This window comes from Scyliorhinus torazame, chromosome 25, assembly GCF_047496885.1.
Source record: "Scyliorhinus torazame isolate Kashiwa2021f chromosome 25, sScyTor2.1, whole genome shotgun sequence".
Taxonomy (NCBI): Eukaryota; Metazoa; Chordata; class Chondrichthyes; order Carcharhiniformes; family Scyliorhinidae; genus Scyliorhinus; species Scyliorhinus torazame.
The window spans coordinates 21,665,371-21,683,531 of record NC_092731.1 but is presented as its reverse complement, the minus strand read 5'-3'; the positions used below and the strand labels follow the sequence as shown (position 1 = coordinate 21,683,531).

The 18,161-nt window shown below is 43.8% G+C and overlaps 1 protein-coding gene across 1 annotated transcript in view; it reads left to right on the top strand.

Moving 5' to 3' along the window:
- Positions 1 to 18,161, top strand: part of LOC140402399 (heterogeneous nuclear ribonucleoprotein L-like) — a 61,396-nt gene that overhangs the window by 28,419 nt on the left and 14,816 nt on the right. Inside the window, exons 7-12 of the mRNA XM_072490152.1 lie at positions 6,028 to 6,087; positions 7,635 to 7,954; positions 11,690 to 11,814; positions 11,911 to 12,112; positions 13,170 to 13,227; positions 13,933 to 13,953. Coding sequence (XP_072346253.1) covers positions 6,028 to 6,087; positions 7,635 to 7,954; positions 11,690 to 11,814; positions 11,911 to 12,112; positions 13,170 to 13,227; positions 13,933 to 13,953 — 786 coding nt within the window. The remainder of the gene's footprint in view (positions 1 to 6,027; positions 6,088 to 7,634; positions 7,955 to 11,689; positions 11,815 to 11,910; positions 12,113 to 13,169; positions 13,228 to 13,932; positions 13,954 to 18,161) is intronic.

The following is an 18,161-nucleotide window of genomic DNA, read 5'->3' as shown; positions in this document are numbered from 1 at the left end:
GTAAACGTAAATATTTTCATGTATGGGAATGCATAGCAAAATACTAATCGATTTGCTCTTTTATTCCCAGTAAATGGTCGATGTAACCTTTGATTAACAAATTTACACTTCAAATCATTGCATTGACTATTAACCTTACCATTAATTTTAACAGACTCTGCAAATCCCTGCCACTCAATTAAGTTTGACATATTACATTTATTTCAAGACTTATAAATTCAAAAGCCTGGTGGCTTGTTCTTGCTGTGCGCCTGTGTCAGATATCTGGCTGATGACCATTCCCCTACATGCTCTATTGCAAAGCTATTTGTTAAATTATTGCAATCCTAAAATAATAACCAGGAACTGTTGTGGTGTTTCTTCTACATTTGTAATTTCCACAGGACTGAGATCACTGACAAATGTGCTGATCTGAGACTAATTAATAAGCTTTTTCGTAATCTGCAAGTGATTGTTGCACCATAAAAAAAACCTACAATATCTAACTCCGCTCAATGTGATTATTATATGTAGAGGTATTTAATGACTAGCAATCTGGCGAGCATCTGTTCCTTTCTTCCTATCAGTTCACTTGTACTGTGAAGTCAGGAAGCTCATTTTGTGAGTATGTGAATACTCTTATCTCAGTTTTTCCTAAGCTTCCTTTCACCAAATCGGAGCTGCAATTTCCTCATGGATTCCGGGTTCTCATTCAAAACCTGTCAGCGCATTAACCAGTCACCTCATTGCTATTCTGGGTGTAAATACTCTGCACTCTGTTTCAATATTATTATTACTGTATTCACATCTAACCCATAAACAGTCATTTTCAAGAATCTTGCACTGAAAATATAACTTATAAATTAATGTATGTATGATGCTATTTTCATGTCTTTCCTTTACTATGTACAAGCTGAGATGTTACAGAAGCATCTTTTGATTTTACATGAATTTTGTCTCCGGAAATGAATAACAAGCTTCAGTTCACATTTTTTCCCCTGACCCCTCTCTCTCTCTCTCTCTCTCCTGTTCCCACAATAGTACTGATTGTACAGTGATGTTTAATTAATCTTTTTAAAAAATAATTTCCTCTAGATTGATTCTTTCATGAACAAAACCATCTCAGTGCCACAGGAACACTGAACGCTTCTCTCCATAGACGAGTATGCCACGTATTCTAGGGTTGAATCACCTTGTTTACGCTGCTCTTTCATTTCAGTCAACTGGCATTTCTGTCCATATAGAGATTGGGAAGACTGATAAACGGGGATTAAACAGCTACTGTGTTCTGTTTGATGTTAGCTTTATTTAGCTGCTATAAACTAAGGTGGTAGATGTTTGTGGCATAGCAGTAGTGTCCCTTTAATATTGTAAGTCCTATAATCCCTTTACTGAAAACTTGCCTGCAATTGGAAACAAGATCCTAATATGGTTTCTGGTTTATGTTGATTGTTGTGCTGAATCTTGGATTTAAAAAAAAAAAATGAGCCAGCCATTCCCAGTGTGTTAACCAGAAATCGAAGGTTGCTGGGAGCTTACCCTTTTCATACAGCGAGCCTTCAGCTTTTTCTCAACAGTCTCAATTCACTGACTACAACACAAGATGTTCACTTCTATACACCATTATAATGATGATCGTTACCATCGCTGGACGTGGACTGCACGCACAAGTTGTCACGTAGCTAGTACTGTGCTAAAGGAGAGGGACAATCCACCTGATCACCATTGTACTCACAAGAAAACACAATGAATGAGGAGGCTCGTCAAGTTGTCGAAACCATGAAACACCTGAATAATTTCACCTCAAATATGCCCTGTTTTACTTAATCTTGCTCACCAACCTCTAACAAGGTGAAGACACTGAAATCATTCCTCTCCCAAGCCTTTTCTGCCCGTTAGCTTCAACAACAACAACAAAACAATTGACACTTTTTCGCTCTGCCTGGTGTGCACTGAAAGTCCACATTCTGTCTTCCACTAAGTACTCCAAACTTACAGAATCTATGAAAGATACCAGTTCCTTCCACTGGGCAAACCAATCACCTCGGCAGGAGAAGTTACCTATGACCTGGTACAGACAGTGTTAAGGGTACACGAAGAGCTGGAGGGTACTTAAATATTAAAAACCGGAATAATCAAAACTTTTAAGCAACTCTGGCTGCTTTATCATTGGATTGAATTTTTTTTGGTAAATTTTCTGTCTGACACAAAAGGGGAACATGTTGCTCTATTTATACAATATCGTTTGAGAACAACGGTTTGAAAGTCCTATTTAAATATCCACGTGAAAGGAGGTTATATTAAACAACAATTCTTTCATTACCTCAGCTGGTTGCTATTTTTGGAAATAATTTCTTAGCTGGTGTGTAGGCACTTTCATGTGCTAATCTGAAATGTGTGAAATAAGTACCACAACGCCCATTTAATTATCACAGGATGTATCTGTGTACAAAACAAACCACTTTTGTTTTTCAACCTTTCACTCTTTCGCAGAGGACTAGCATTTAAGGAGACATAATGGGGCCCGAACACTGACCCACACAAGGTTTATATGCAAAATGGGTCACAGCTATATGCCTGAAGTGGTTTAAACATGGGGTAGTGGGAGACATAATGAAATAAATCAAAAAATTGGGAATAGTTAAAAGGCATGGAGAGAGAGATACGTGGCAGAGTAGTATAAAACAGCAGAGCAGATTGTAGTAGTCCAGGATCTTGGTGGGGGGCAGGTGGGAAAAGCAGGCCGACACCAAGAGTGCTCACCCTGCCAAAGCACTATTTCAATGGTTCCCGACCCAGGCATTGACCTGCTTTGCCCTCCTGCACACCAATATCAATGCTGGTACACCATTCCACACCTCTAGCCAGAGAGGGAGCTCTACTTAAAGTCTGAAGCTGCTCTTCATAGGAGTGGGATGCCCACATATCGAGATATGGAGCTGTTTCTTGAGCTTTTGTGACCTTCATTGGAAGCAAGGAGGTGGCCATGGATAAGAATGGGATAATAAGTTTAGTTGTACCCGCAGACAGCAGGATTGTTCAAGTACTCGCTACACCCAGTTTCCCTTGGTGCAGAGAAGCAAATGCATAATGTTGACTTGGATGAAGTACATGTATATTGTTGTTTCACCAGGTGCAGTGTTTGGGATCTTGATCAGTGGGAGGGTGTTGCGCCTCCTGTGCTTGCATGGGACAGGTGCCAGAAGAAAGGCAACTTGTGTTGGGGGTGATGGGGGAAATGAATCACCCCTATATTAGTCCAAAGATGTGCAGGTTAGGTGGATTGGCCATGCTAAATTGCCCTTAGTGTCCAAAATTGCCCATAGTGTTGGGTGGGGTTGCGGGGACAGGGTGGCGGTGTGGACCTTGGGTAGGTTGCTCTTTCCAAGAGCCGGTGCAGACTCGATGGGCCAAATGGCCTCCTGCACTGTAAATTCGATGAAATCTATGAAATTAATGTTTGTGCCCCTGTCTCAGCAGTACTACTGACTGAGAAGATGAAAGATTTGTGCTCTTTGCTGAATTAAGTAACGGGCAGTCGTGGGAGTTGTTACAGTCCAGTGTCGCATGCGCTGGAGTGAGGAAAGCTGCTGTGGGCCGGTTTAAACATGGTCCCACAGAATTAGATGAACTTCATTTCATGGTGGCACTAGTGGGTTTTACATTGCATTTCTGTTTCCACTCTATACACGCCTTGAATGATGACTGTCACGTCAAATCCCAAATACTTTGCCAGATTGTTTACTAAACTGTTCTCATCTATGAGCCTCCTTGGCTTTATACAATACAAATTCAACCACCATGGCTCATTTATAATGTGGTCACGTGTGTACAACAGGGGTGAACCTTTTTTCTTGATTCTGCATTTCTCTGGTGGCATTTGCACCTAATGAGCTGTTTTTTTTTCTCCTACATTAACACTGATCTCCAGGATCAATTCCCTCTGCATTAAAAAAAAAAAAACAACAAGTTTGTTTTCGAGCATTTAGGTGCCCGTATTATTTTACTTGGAGCTACGTCGTGTTCAAGTGTTTTGCAAGGCCAAGTGGGGGGTGGAATGTGTCAAATACTTTGAGTTCCATCCCTGAGATAGCAGCCAGTTAGTGATTCTTATGCATTTGTAATAATTTCTGTCTTGAGGTGCTTTTTTGAGATTATGTAGCTTCTTTTAAGGTACACAGACTAAGTGTTCACAGTGACCTTTAATGCCTAAACTGAATTATATAACAGTACGAAGTCTTGCAACACCAGGTTAAAGTCCAACTGGTTTGTTTCGATGTCACTAGCTTTCGGAGCGCTGCTCCTTCCTCGGGTGAATTTGGGATTCACCTGAGGAAGGAGCAGCGCTCCGAAAGCTAGTGACATCGAAACAAACCAGTTGGACTTTAACCTGGTGTTGTAAGACTTCGTACTGTGCTCACCCCAGTCCAACGCCGGCATCTCCACATCATGAATTATATAATTCAGCCAAACAGTTCTGGGCTGTGGGCCTCCAATATGGAATGGTTTGACAGATATGTGCTTCTTGAGCCCTGTAGTGGAGCACATAGGCGTAACTGAGCAAACGTGTTAAGTTATCTAAAGGGTATTGGGAGGGGGGGGGTAAAGGCATACTTAAACCCATTTTAATAACCCACCTTCATGTTATTGTTGGCTTATTGATGTGATGGGATTTGTCACTTCAATATTTTACCTTTTTTTTCTGCAGCTATATGCAAGATATTTGGATATTTTGAGTGTAGGAGGGAAATACTTGAGGCATATGTTTCTCCTTCCACTTCTGTTTCCCAGTTCTGAATTAGCCTCGGATACACCCTGGAGTATATTTGTTTATCTTGCCCAAGTAGCTATTTGCCTTTGAGCCTTGATAGCTACCATGAATGTCAGCAGGCAACTCAACTGCATCACAGCCAAGCCTCAACTTGCCCTTGCCCAACGCCCAGTCATTTCAAACGGAGGTTGCGGGGAAAAAGTGGTGAGTGAGACCCCTGACCAATATCCTTCCTGCTCCTGTGCAGGTGCTGAAGCTCAAGTGTCAGACCATCTGGTGCTGTCCCAACTAAAATAAACTGATTACAGACAGGGCATTTACTATGTGGAATCGGCTCATCCATTTGAAATCTTGCAATTTTGGTTTGGCTGAACTTGAATTCAACAACATTCTTCAGATATGGTCACTGGCCATGTTTAATCACTGTTGGACCTGTTCATGATTAGTCATCTAGCAACATAGATACATTATCAAGTTTCTAATTCTATTATACTTTCTGGAAACTGTTCTGAATCATGGCCCACAGTGCCTGTTGTCTACTGAATGGGAGCATTTGCATTTGCATAAGCTATCGTCACTAGTTAGTTTAAAAGGAATATGTAGACACGGCTCACTTTGTATACAACGGACACCACTGCGGAAAATGTATACACAAACTTCCAAATGAACCAACAGCGTGTTGGGAATGCTGCTACCTGAGGGCTCAAACACAGAAGAACAGCTTTTCTTAAGTCACTTCTCACACTCTCTGACCTGCAGTCTTTCAGTGTTGAAATGTGTTTCTTCTGTAATTTCATCTGTGTGCTGTAAGCTTTTAAAGTGCAAATAAAGAACTATGATGTGTAGAGAATTCTTTCTAATTGTGATCCTTTGCTTCTATGGTGTTCATTTACTGTAAAATGTATGATGCAGGATTGAAGTTTCAAGCCTGTGTCGAATCAGCTTGCAACCGTATGTTTGATGGAGAACCATCTTTCAAACTGCCATTTGTTGCTGTTGAGGCATAAAAGTGGTAAGATAATGTTCACTTGGACCTTGTGCCCTAGCACTGCTGTAAGTAGATTCATTTATGTATTAGTTCTGTCTTCCTTTGTGCAAACTATGGTCTTGATGTATATACTTTTTAAATGACTTTGAATAACTATTTAGTATTACATGCTTGGGGAAATCTATTTAATCTAGTTCTGAAAGTGGGACCTCGTGGAACAATTTTTTAGTATTTTATTTGTGCCAAATGCGATTTGCTTGTTAAGATTTTTTTTCTATTTATGTTCCAGAGCCTTCAAATAAACGTTCAAGATTGCCCGCCTTGCTAGGCGATGCTCCATCTAGCTTTGGTGAGTATAGGTGCATGAAAAAAATCCCACCGTTTCCCATTTTTCTTTAAAGAGCCTTAATAAACCTTAAAAAGAAATGTAGTGCCTTATCCGCTATGATGTATTTTCTCGTCTTGTTTATTATGTGCCTAAGCCAGTGGCTGACCAAACTTGCCCCACTGCAGGTTCCCAGGCAAAATGCTTGATTTGGTCTCGAATCGATGCCTACGTGAAAACGTTGCCTCCATCCTTGTTAAAGTTTCTTAATTTTTAGGGAAGCACGGTTAGCATTGCTGCCTCATGGCGCCGAGGTCCCAGGTTCGATCCCGGCTCTGGGTCACTGTCCATGTGGAGTTTGCACATTCTCCTCGTTTGTGTGGGTTTCGCCCCCCCCAACCCAAAGATGTGCAGGGTAGGTGGATTGGCCACGCTAAATTGCCCCTTAATTGGAAAAAATGAATTGGGTACTCAATTTATAAAACAAAAAGTTTCTTAATTTTCCATTATGCTGCATAAAAGGGTCTTTTAAAACAAATTAGATATTGGTGTTGATTTGTAGACCAATTAAATAACTGTCGGGGTCCTTCGAGATACTTTGTCGCAGGCTTGTGCAGAGCCTAAAGCTTAGCCAATTGGTTGAGTCTAATACTTAGTTAAAACATCAGTTGGAATCCAAATTTTTAATTGTTTGTCGATGTCTCAGACTTTTACTTAAAACTTTAAATGGTTAGCTATATTAATCTACGTGCCTGATTTTTGATGTGGGGTTATGATGGCCCCATTCTGTTGTGGATTGTGGCGCTCTAACCCAATTGATGTGGCATGTGCTTGGATTTGGCAACCGGTCAGAAGAGGATACAGATGATCGGTTGGACCTCCGATGTAAAAGAAAGGATGTGTTTTTATTGGGTCCTCCAATCACCCCAAATGTCCCAGATTTTGTTTTCTATTTTGTATATGTGGTGTGTATTTTCTTGGCCGTCAGAGTAATTTGTTCTAATTTAAATCACTTCAGCAAGCTTTTGTGAGTTTTAAAAATTGGGCAGGCCATTCAGCCCATTGAAACTGTCCCACCATTCAGTCAGATCATGGCCAAAGGTGTTATGGTATGCTGCAGCCACCGTAACAGCTTTTGTATTCGCCGTATAAAATAAAACTTAAAAATGTTTAAAGGATGTCTGTATTGGGTGTGGCATAAGACAACCATTGTATGCATCATATCCTACAAATAGCAAGATCAATAACCAGTTAATTGGTCACGTAAATGTTGCCCATGAGAGCATCCTGCTTTTCTTTAAAAGAAGAAAGTATCATGGGATCTTCTACCTGCTCATGCTTAAACACCTCCTGACAATGTAGCACTTCCTCAGTACTTGGTGTCAGTACAGTTATGTACTCCTTATCTAATTTAGATACAGCCACTGACCCAAGCTTGACTCATAATTATGACCATGTGGTTCCAAAGAACCAACGTACAAGGTCAAGGCCAGCTCTTTTTGTCTTAAATTGGCACATTCCTTTATTTCAGTAGTTTTCCTGAACGTGCTTTTGTTTTGCATTAAAAACAGGTCATGGCTACCCTCCTTCATCGTACCATGGCTTTTATGACGATGATGACTATGCTCCACCACATCATTTCGAAGGCAGGGGAATGGGTGCTCCACCGCCACCGCCTCCAGTAGGAGGTCCTCGTAGGGGTCCACCTTCACGGCGCTACTCATCTCCTCAGTATGGTGCTCCAGCTCCTCCACCTCCTCCACCTCTACCACATGCCGATTATGGTCCTCTGGCTGATAGTCCAGTGCTGATTGTTTATGGGCTAGATATTAAGAGAATGAACCCAGACAGAGTGTTCAATGTCTTCTGTCTTTATGGCAATGTGCATAAGGTATGTTTGCACTGACGTTGATGTATGATTTTTTTTTCAAAGCCAGAAATTGTTGTTTGCTCTTAAGCTTGCAGTCTCTTATTTCCCACTTTTTTTGAGGCTTTAAAATCTTAAAACTGCACTGTCATTTCTGTTGGACTGCTGTGACATCTCGCATTTATCAGTGAAGAAAGCTGCCATAAATTATGTAATATATTCTGTATATTATTGATCCCGATTATGTGTGTGACCGTGGGCAAGTTTGTGATAGATGTACTTAGAAGTGTAGTTATTGTTGATTGAGTTTAGGGAAATGTTGCAGCCAGTTTAAGACCATAAGATGTAGGAGCAGATGGAGGCCACTCGACCCATCGAGTCTGCTCTGCCATTCAATGAGATCATGACTGATTTGACATAATCCTCACCTCCACTTTCCTGCCTCAGCCTCATAACACTTGATTCCCTTACTGATTACAAATCTATCTATCTCAGCCTTGAACATATTTAACAATTCATCTCTACGTCTCTGGTCAAGAATTCCACGGATTTGTTACCCTCCTGAGAGAGGAAATTCCTCCTCATCTCTGTCTTAAATGGGCGACCCCTTTACTCTGGAGATCATACCCTCTGGCCCTAGGCTCCACCAAGCCCACCGACTCCCACAGCTGCCTCGACTACAGCTCTTCACATCCTGTAAGGACTCCATCCCATTCTACCAGCTCCTTCTCCGCCATTGCATCTGTTTATCCGATGGCAGTTTCTAAAACTGCTGCTGACATGTCTTCCTTCTTCCACTTCAACTACCCTGTGTGATGGGGCTCTCAACCATGTCTGACCTATCTCCCGCATCTCTGCTCTCACCCCTTCCCTTCCCTCCCATAACCAGGATAGTGTCCCCATTAGCCTCACTTTACACCCCACCAGCCTCCGCATTCAAAGTTCATCCTCCTCCATTTACGCCAATTCCGGCATGATGCCATCACCAAACACATCTTCCCCTCATTCCCCCTGAATACAAGAAAAATATTTCTCCCGCGGTAACCAAACAATGTTGCTTCAACCACAAAAGTAATATCTTAGTCGTTTTAGAGTGAAATTTAGGCTGGGGGCTCCAAAGTGTTTCCGTTTGTGCAATGCACAGGGACCGTTCCCTCCAAGATACCCTGGTTTACTCTTTCATCCCCAACACCTCCCCCTATTCCCACGCAATCGCAGAATGTGCAGCTCCTGGCCCTTTACCTCCTCTTTGCTCACCATCCGAGGGCCTAAACACTATATTCAGGTGAAGCACCTCTTTCAATCTGAACTATTGCATTCGCTACTCTCAATGTAGTATCCTCTACGTTGGAGATACTAAATGCAGACTGGGTGGCACTTTGCAGAATACCTTCTTTAATAATAATGATCTTTATTGTCACAAGTAGGCTTACACTGCAATGAAGTTACTGTGAAAAGCCCCTAGTCACCACATTCCAGCACCTGTTCGGGGGGACACAGGGCGAATTACCTAACAGCACGTCTTTCGGGACTAGTGGGAGGAAAACGGAGCACCTGGACGAAACCCACGCAGACACGGGGAAAAAGTGCAGACTCCGAAACAGATAGTGACCCAGCCGAGAATCGAACCTGGGACCCCAGCGCTGTGAACCCACAGTGCTAGCTACTGTGCAGCTCATACCTTCAGTCCGTCTGCAAGCAGGACCCAGACTTTCCTGTCACTTGCCATTTAATAATTAAAAATTTTAAAAAAATTAAAAAAAATTTTTAGTGTACCCAATTCATTTTTTCCAACTAAGGGGCAATTTAGCGTGGCCAATCCACCTAACCTGTACATCTTTTGGGTTGTGGGGGCGAAACCCACGCAAGCACGGAGAGAATGTGCAAACTCCACATAGACAGTGACCCAGAGCTGGGATCGAACCTGGGACTTTGGCGCTGTGAAGCAGCAATGCTAACCACTGTGCCATCGTGCTGCCCATTGCCGTTTAATCATCTTTATTGTCTCAAGTAGGCTTACATTAACACTGCAATTAAGTTCTGTGTAAAGCCCCTAGTCGCCACATTCCAGCGCCTGTTCGGGTACACCGGGAGAATTCAAAATGTCCAAATTACCAAATTTCAACTCCCCGTTCTGCTCTCATTGTCCACATGTCCGTGTTTGCCCAGCTGCAATGTCCCAGTGAAGTCCAACACTGGGGCTGTTTAGCACAGGGCTAAATCGCTGGCTTTGAAAGCAGACCCAGGCAGGCCAGCAGCACGGTTCAATTCCCGTAACAGCCTCCCCGAACAGGCGCCGGAATGTGGCGACTCGGGGCTTTTCACAGTAACTTCATTTGAAGGCTACTTGTGACAATAAGCGATTTTCATTTCATTTCATTTTCACAAACCGGAGGAACAGCACCTCATCTACCAATTAGGCAGGTTATTGCCCTCTGGAATTAGCATTGAGTTCAACAACTTCAAACTGTGAACTCCTCTCACCTTCACCCTATTTTTGTTTCCATCAATTTATTTTCATTTCTTCCATCGATTTATTTTTTTCCCCTCACCATTGCCTTCCCACCCCACCCACCCGACTAGGGCCATCTATTCCAAGTTGTCGTTTGACACACTGCTCAACTTTGTTCTGCCATTAACACATTCCGAGCTCTGAATGTGCCACTATCGGTACCCTTCTCAGTCATTATCACCACCATTTACATTCCTTTTGTTTTATTGTCCACAACATCGTTGTCATTCTCCACCTATTGCTGGCTCTCTAACCCCACTGCTCCACGACCCCTTCCCACCACAGTATAAATCTCATCCTATTTTCAGTGCTCTCTAGCTTTGACAAAGAATCATCCAGACTCAAAATGTTAGCTCCGTTCTCTCTCTGTAGATGTCGAAGTCAGACCTGCTTAGATTGTCCAGCGATTTCTGTTTTTTCCCTCAAGAAATTCCCTCCATACTTGGGATCAACCTAGTGAACCTTCTCTGGACTGCTTCCAATGCCAGTATATATTTCTTAGATACGGGGGCCAGCGCTGTTCACAGTATTCCAGGTGTGGCCTTGTACAGTTTTGGCAGGGCTTTCCTATTTTTATACTCTATTCCCTTTGCCTTCCCAATTACCTGCTGAACTTGCACACTAGCTTTTTGTGATTTATACATGAGGACTCCCACTACCCTCTGTGCCTTTCTCCATTTAAATAATATTCAGCTCCTTTATTCTTACCGAATTGCATAACTTCATTTTCCTGCATTACATTCCATCTGCCAAGTTTTTGCCCACTCTCCTCACCTGCCTGTATCCCTTTGTAAACTCTGTGTCATCGTCACCACTTGCCTTCCCACCTATTTTTGTGTCATTTGCACTCAGCAAGACACTTAAAGACTGAAATGAGTTACACGACCACGGAGCCTGTTGGTTGATAAATATTGGCCAAATGTTGAGAGAGCCCAGAAATCAGCTTTTACGCTCAAATTCCTTAGTCTTTTTCTCGCCCCTCGAGGTGTGGGGTAGTGTGGCATTAATGTACCAGCAGCAAAGTTCCCTCTTAAGATGTGTGTGGCCGTACAGCGAGCTGGAAGTTATTGCGCGCAAGTCCTCTCCTTTTGAGGTACTGCACAATTGCATTTAAAGGTGGTGTGTTTAATAGCACACAACGCAAAGACGACATGTTTGATGCTGACTACCACCAGAGTTCCAGTTGTAGGCTTTTCCTTTCGAAATATTCACCCGTGCATTAAACATTCTCAAATCTATCTCTGTAGGTTAAATTCTTAAAAAGTAAATCTGGAGCGGCCATGGTGGAGATGGGGGATGGATTTGCTGTAGACCGAGCCCTCACATGTCTCAACACCGAAAACTTTCTGTTTGACCAGCACATAAACGTGTGGTAAGAGAACAGTGCTCTCTGTGGTTTCTGGACGGAGTAATTTTGACTGGTGTTTGAGAGTGTTTTGCTGAGGTTTGTTTTTGCCCCTTTCCGTAGTGTATCAAAACAGAAGGTTATCGTTCCTGGCCAGTCATTTGAGTTAGAAGATGGCTCTTGTAGTTTCAAGGACTACTCAACCAACCGAAACAACCGGTTCACAAATATGAAACAAGCTGCCAAAAATCGAATCCAAAAGCCCAACAACATGCTACATTTTTTCAGTGCTCCTCCAGCCATTAAAGAAGAGACATTCTATCAGGTTAGTATTTATTTTGTTTTTTTTTTGGAGGTGTTGCGGTTCTCCTGTGGTGGCAGCAGGCATCCACTTAGTGATCTCATCTCTTCAAATCTGCAGAAGCCATGCAGCACATGACTGAAGGTGCCTGATCCCCGCTGCGGTGTAACAATGCGCTGGGCCATTGTGCTGCTTCCTGAGGCTTAAGAACACACACAATAGAAGCAGGGGTAGCTGCACTGCCCCCGAGCCAGCTCTGGAATTCAGTAGGACCGTGGCCAATCTTCTGAACCAACTCCACTTGCCAAGGCTATCAATACATAGCTCTTTGTTTGCCCTAATTCCCAAAAAATCTACTCTACTCGTCTCAGTCTTGAGCATCCTTGATGACTGAACACTTTCAGTCCTCTGGAAAATTCTTGAGATTCACAACCCTAGTTTCCCCTTTGGTGTACTTCCACGTTTTGGTGTATTTATTGGCTTCTAAAACATCTGTTATCGCAAAACTAATCTTGGGGAATGATCTTTCAGTGTTTGAAGCTGGGGAAGGATATTTTTACTTTTATAATGAATAATAAATGGCTTATAGAATAGAGACTATGATTTGTACCCCATAAGATAGGAAATAGACCCCGAGAACATTTTATGCTGTTCTCTCAGACGTTCAACATGGAGACAAGCGGTAGATAGTTATCAGCAGGGGATTTTCCTGGCCTTGTTTGACCTGAAGCAATGTGAATTTATGGGCTCTGGAGTCCATGTTGTAGGCCACGTTCTTACAACTGCTGAGTCTTCACCTACTTTTGATGCTCTGACTTTCCAATTTGGTGGAACTCTTGCGTTCACCCTTCTACAATCCATGCGCTGTTGGGAGGTAAATCCTTCTCTTCCTCTCCCGCATCATAAAATGGACTGATTGCTGCTCCAGGAGCGTAATTGGAGTACAGAGGTGACTGGCATTTAGCAAGTGATTCTTTTACTGATGTACTATGCTCTGCATTTTCTGTTTGCTCTGCACGTCTGATTTCTTGGTTGATGTGCGGGCGAAGATCAGGCCGGTAAATTTTCATTTTATTTCCAGATATCTGACAAACTTGATGTGAAGAGGCCCAAAAGTGTTATATTTTTCAGCGGGAAAGGTAAATGGCTTATTCTAAGAATTACTCTATATAGCTCGGGTTAATTTTAGAGCCATTTATCACTCTAATTTCAAAATGTGAGGAATGATGGTGGGTGTATGAAATTCTCACAATGCATTGTTAGTTAGTGCTCTAACATTCTGTGGAAAGCTTTTAAATTATGTAATGTCAAACATGGGTTCTAATTTTCCTGCCACACTCTGATATCTGTGAGAATATTTTGTGATGGACTTAAAAGCATTGGTGTAGCATTTGAAGGTATTGGCTTATTTCTCTTCTCTTCTTCTCTTTCTCCCCCCCCCCCCCGCCCCCCCAAAAAAAGCAGGGTACCAACCTGCTGTATAAGCTGGTGTCAGCATTATAGACCTGGTAGCAGTACTCTTATTATCTTACTTTATTACCGTCAGGCCTGAGTGGGATACTTATTGCATTGATGTACATACTGGCTGCTATATAATAGCTTAGGTGGACTCCAGATCACATCCCAACGCCAAGCTTGGAGACTGATGTTTTCCAGTTTCATTACTTTTTTTTGATTTGCTATTTGAACCAGGAGGGAGGAATGCTTCTACATTATAATTGAGCGGATCAGAAAGGACTTTTGAGATTTTCCGTTAATGAATGTACCTGTGTGGATAAACTTATTGTTTAATTGTGTGTGCTCTCTTTTATGGTCTGTGGCACTTTCCAACCCACTCCATCCAGCTGGATCAAAAGGAAATCAAAGTAAGACCTGACTTCAATTCACTTTGCTAATTACTGTTTGTTTTCCTTTGGTAATACTTGAATTTTGAATTGTTGACTGGGGGCAGAAGGTTGTGTTGGAATACTGATGACAGCTAGTCAAATAGATTTAATCCAGTTAGCTCAGAATTTTATTAACAAATTACTGTTCGTAAGCCATTTGATCCGTGCTGCTGGAAAATTGTGGGTAGACTAGAGGGTGTGTGCCCCAGCATTTACATGCAATGCTGGGGATGGTATCATACATTCTGAAATGGGCGTTTCTGACAATAGTTATACAAATGCAGCAAAACCAGGGCTACAGTAATTTCAACCGGATTGTGTTAGGACACAGTGGTTAGCACTGTTGCTTCATAGCCGCAGGGACCCGGGTTCGATTTCCGCTTGGGTCACTGTGCGGAGTCTGCGTGGGTTTCCTCCGGGTGCTCCGGTTTCCTCCCACGAGTCCCGAAAGACATGCTTGTTAGGTGAATTGGACATTCTGAACATCTCCCTCAGTGTACCTGAACAGGCGCCGGAGTGAGGTGAGTAGGGGCTTTTCACAGTAACTTCATTGCAGTGCTAATGTAAGCCTACTTGTGACACTAATAAAGATTATTATAATAAATTAGTTGCAGTTATGCTGTTCTGGATAGAGTGGTTCACCTACCTCTATCATCAAATCAGAAAGTGGAGTTTCAAGTTTATTGAAATCACCAAAGATGGCGATTCCAGCTGGATCCAATCTGTCATCGAGTTATGATGATTTGCTTGTCAGCGATTGGACACCTCCGAAGCAAGAGACAGTGGCAGTGGCCATAATTGCTATCGAGCATGGCAGATGTGGACTTTGGGTCCTCGCTTGATTCACTTCCAGATTGATGGGGACTGAAACCATGAAGAGTAGCATTGAGGTGATGCTTGGTGTAAAAATATGACACAAGAAATGGGAGCAGCGGTAAGACATTCAGCCCTTCGAGCCCCCTCTGCCATTAAGTGAAGTCATGGCCAACACCATTTTCCTGCACTTTCCCCGTTTCCCTTGATGTTTTTAATATGTAGAAATCTATCACTCTCAGTCTTGAACACACTCGTCACCTGAGCCTCCATAGCCCTCTGGGGCAGAGAGTTCCAAACATTTGCCACTCTTGAGTGAAGAAATTCCTCTTGCCTCTGTCCAAAATGGCCAGCCCATTATTGTGAAACTTTGTCCCTGGTTCGAAATTACATTGCAGCCCGCGCTTTGCACGAGAACAAGTCAAAGTCTGGAATACTAAAGGAACCTGCAGGCCCATCAGGGGAAACCAAAATTCAGCAATCTAAATTGCAGCTCATAATCGAGCTTAGTCCATTGGCCTTGTTATTAAGGGACTGGGCTTGCACAACAACATTGAAGGTAGACACGGATGGTAGTAATGTCTGTTCAAACTCACTATTATGTTTGTAATGTTTTCATGCCAATGCCACCTGAAGAAAATGGGGTAGAGGGTGCTTCCCAGTGATGGTCAATATGGCTCAATGTGGCTTCCACCTCTGCACCTTCGCTTTTGTTTACAGTCTTGTTTTTGTTTTGGCACATAGCACAATATATGGCAGTAAAGCATAAAAGGATCAGTTCTTCTGTTTTTGGCAAAGTCGACCATAAAGTCCCAACAGTGCAGAAGGAGGCCATTCGGCCCATTAAATCTACACTGACCCTCTGAAAGACTACCTATAATAATAATCGCTTATTGTCACAAGTAGGCTTCAATGAAGTTACTGTGAAAAGCCCCTAGTCGCCATATTCCAGCGCCTGTTTGGGGAGGCTGGTACGGGAATTGAACCTGCGCTGCTGGCCTTGTTCTGCATTACAAGCCAGCTGTTTAGCCCACTGTGCTAAACCTGTTCCCCCCCCCCCCCTCTCCATATACCCAGCAGCCCTGCCTAACCTTTGGGCCCTAAGGGGCGATTTAGCATGGCTAATCTACCTAATTTAAACATCTTTAGTCTGGGGGAGAAAACCGGAGCACCCGGAGGAAACCCATGCAGACTCGTGGAGAATGTGCAAACGCCACACAGTCACCCAAGGGCGGATTCGAACCTGGGTCCTTGGCCCTGTGAGGCAGTAGTGCTAACCACAATTGCTTTTCCTTAATTAGTGCTGAGTGATCTGGAGTCCACCTAAACTATTAGAATCGGCAGGCATGGCCTCTGTTTAATCCAAATGTATGAATTAGGAACCCCTCCCTGGGTAATGCAGTGGAGTCTCACTCATCCTTGATAACGCAGTTCCATGCATCAATTTTAATTGAGTAAAATTTAAAATAATAACATCAGAGCAATTTGGTTAGGAGCTATATTGGCACAGTGTGACTCCAGACTATTATTGGCTTCATGCACTGCTTTATCTTTTGCTCCAAGGAGCCCTTAACTCCACCCAACCTGCCTTGACATGAGCTGTCCACGGCTCAAACCACCCAACCCGAAATCCGACACAACGTCAGCCCGAGGGTGCCGGATTTGAGGGACTTGACCTGTACTTCTAAACCCACATGATATGGAGATGCCGGCGTTGGACTGGGGTGAGCCCAGTAAGAAGTCTTACAACACCAGGTTAAAGTCCAACAGGATTGTTTCGATATCACTAGCTTTCGGAGCGCTGCTCCTTCCTCAGGTGACTGAAGAGGTATGTTCCAGAAACATATATATAGACAGATTCAAAGATGCCAGACAATGCTTGGAATGTGACCAGTAGCAGGTGATTAAATCTTTACAGATCCAGAGCTGGAGTAACCCCAGGTTAAAGAGGTGTAAATTCTGTCAAGCCATGACAGTTGGTAGGATTTCGCAGGCCAGATGGTGGGGGATGAATGTAATGCGACATGAATCCCAGGTCCCGGTTGAGGCCGCACTCATGTGTGCGGAACTTGGCTATAAGTTTCTGCTCGGCGATTCTGCGTTGTCGCGCGTCCTGAAGGCCGCCTTGGAGAACGCTTACCCGGAGATGAGAGGCTGAATGTGGGGTTACTGGGTTATGGGGATAGGGTGGTGTGGGCTTGGGTATGGTGCTCTTTCCAAGAGCCGGTGCAGACTCGATGGACCGAATGGCCTCCTTCTGCACTGTAAATTCTATGAAATCTTTGAATGCCCTTGACTGCTGAAGTGTTCCCCGACTGGAAGGGAACATTCCTGCCTGGTGATTGTCGCGCGATGTCCGTTCATTCGTTGTCGCAGCGTCTGCATGGTCTCGCCAATGTACCATGCTTCGGGACATCCTTTCCTGCAGCGTATGAGCGAAGCGTGGTACATTGGCGAGACCATGCAGACGCTGCGACAACGCATGAACGGACATCGCGTGACAATCACCATGCAGGAATGTTCCCGTCCAGTCGGGGAACACTTCAGCAGTCAAGGGCATTCAACCTCTGATCTCCGGGTAAGCGTTCTTCAAGGCGGCCTTCAGGACGCGCGACAACGCAGAATCGCTGAGCAGAAACTTATAGCCAAGTTCCGCACACATGAGTGCGGCCTCAACCGGGACCTGGTATTCATGTCGCATTACATTCATCCCCCCCCCCCCCCACCCCCCACCACCATCTGGCCTGCGAAATCCTACTAACTGTCCTGGCTTGACACAATTCACACCTCTTTAACCTGGGGTTACCCCATCTCTGGATCTGTAAAGATTTAATCACCTGCTAATGCTTGCATTCCAAGCATTGTCTGACATCTTTGAATTTGTCTATATATATATATATATATGTTTCTGGAACATACCTCTTCATTCACTTGAGGAAGGAGCAGCGCTCCGAAAGCTAGTGATATCGAAACAAACCTGTTGGACTTTAACCTGGTGTTGTAAGACTTCTTACTCTACTCTAAACCCACAAGCAGTGCTTGTAGAAAGCCATCAGATTTTGAGACTTTGACCCTTTCCGTGGAGAACCGCCGTGGCCCGGATGAACCCTGCCCGCTTCTTGGCCAGCTCTGCACTCTAGTCCTGATAGATGCGGATTTTGGCATTCTCCCACCTACTGCTCCGCTCCTCCTTCGCCCATCGCAGGACACACTCCCTGTTGGTGAAGCGGTGGAACCTCACCACCACGGCTCTTGGCGGCTCATTTGCCCGTGGCCTCCTTGCCAGGACACTGTGCGCCCCGTCCAGCTCCAGGGGCCTCGGGAAGGCTCCCGCACTCCTCAGTGTACTCAGCATCATAGCCACATACACCCCA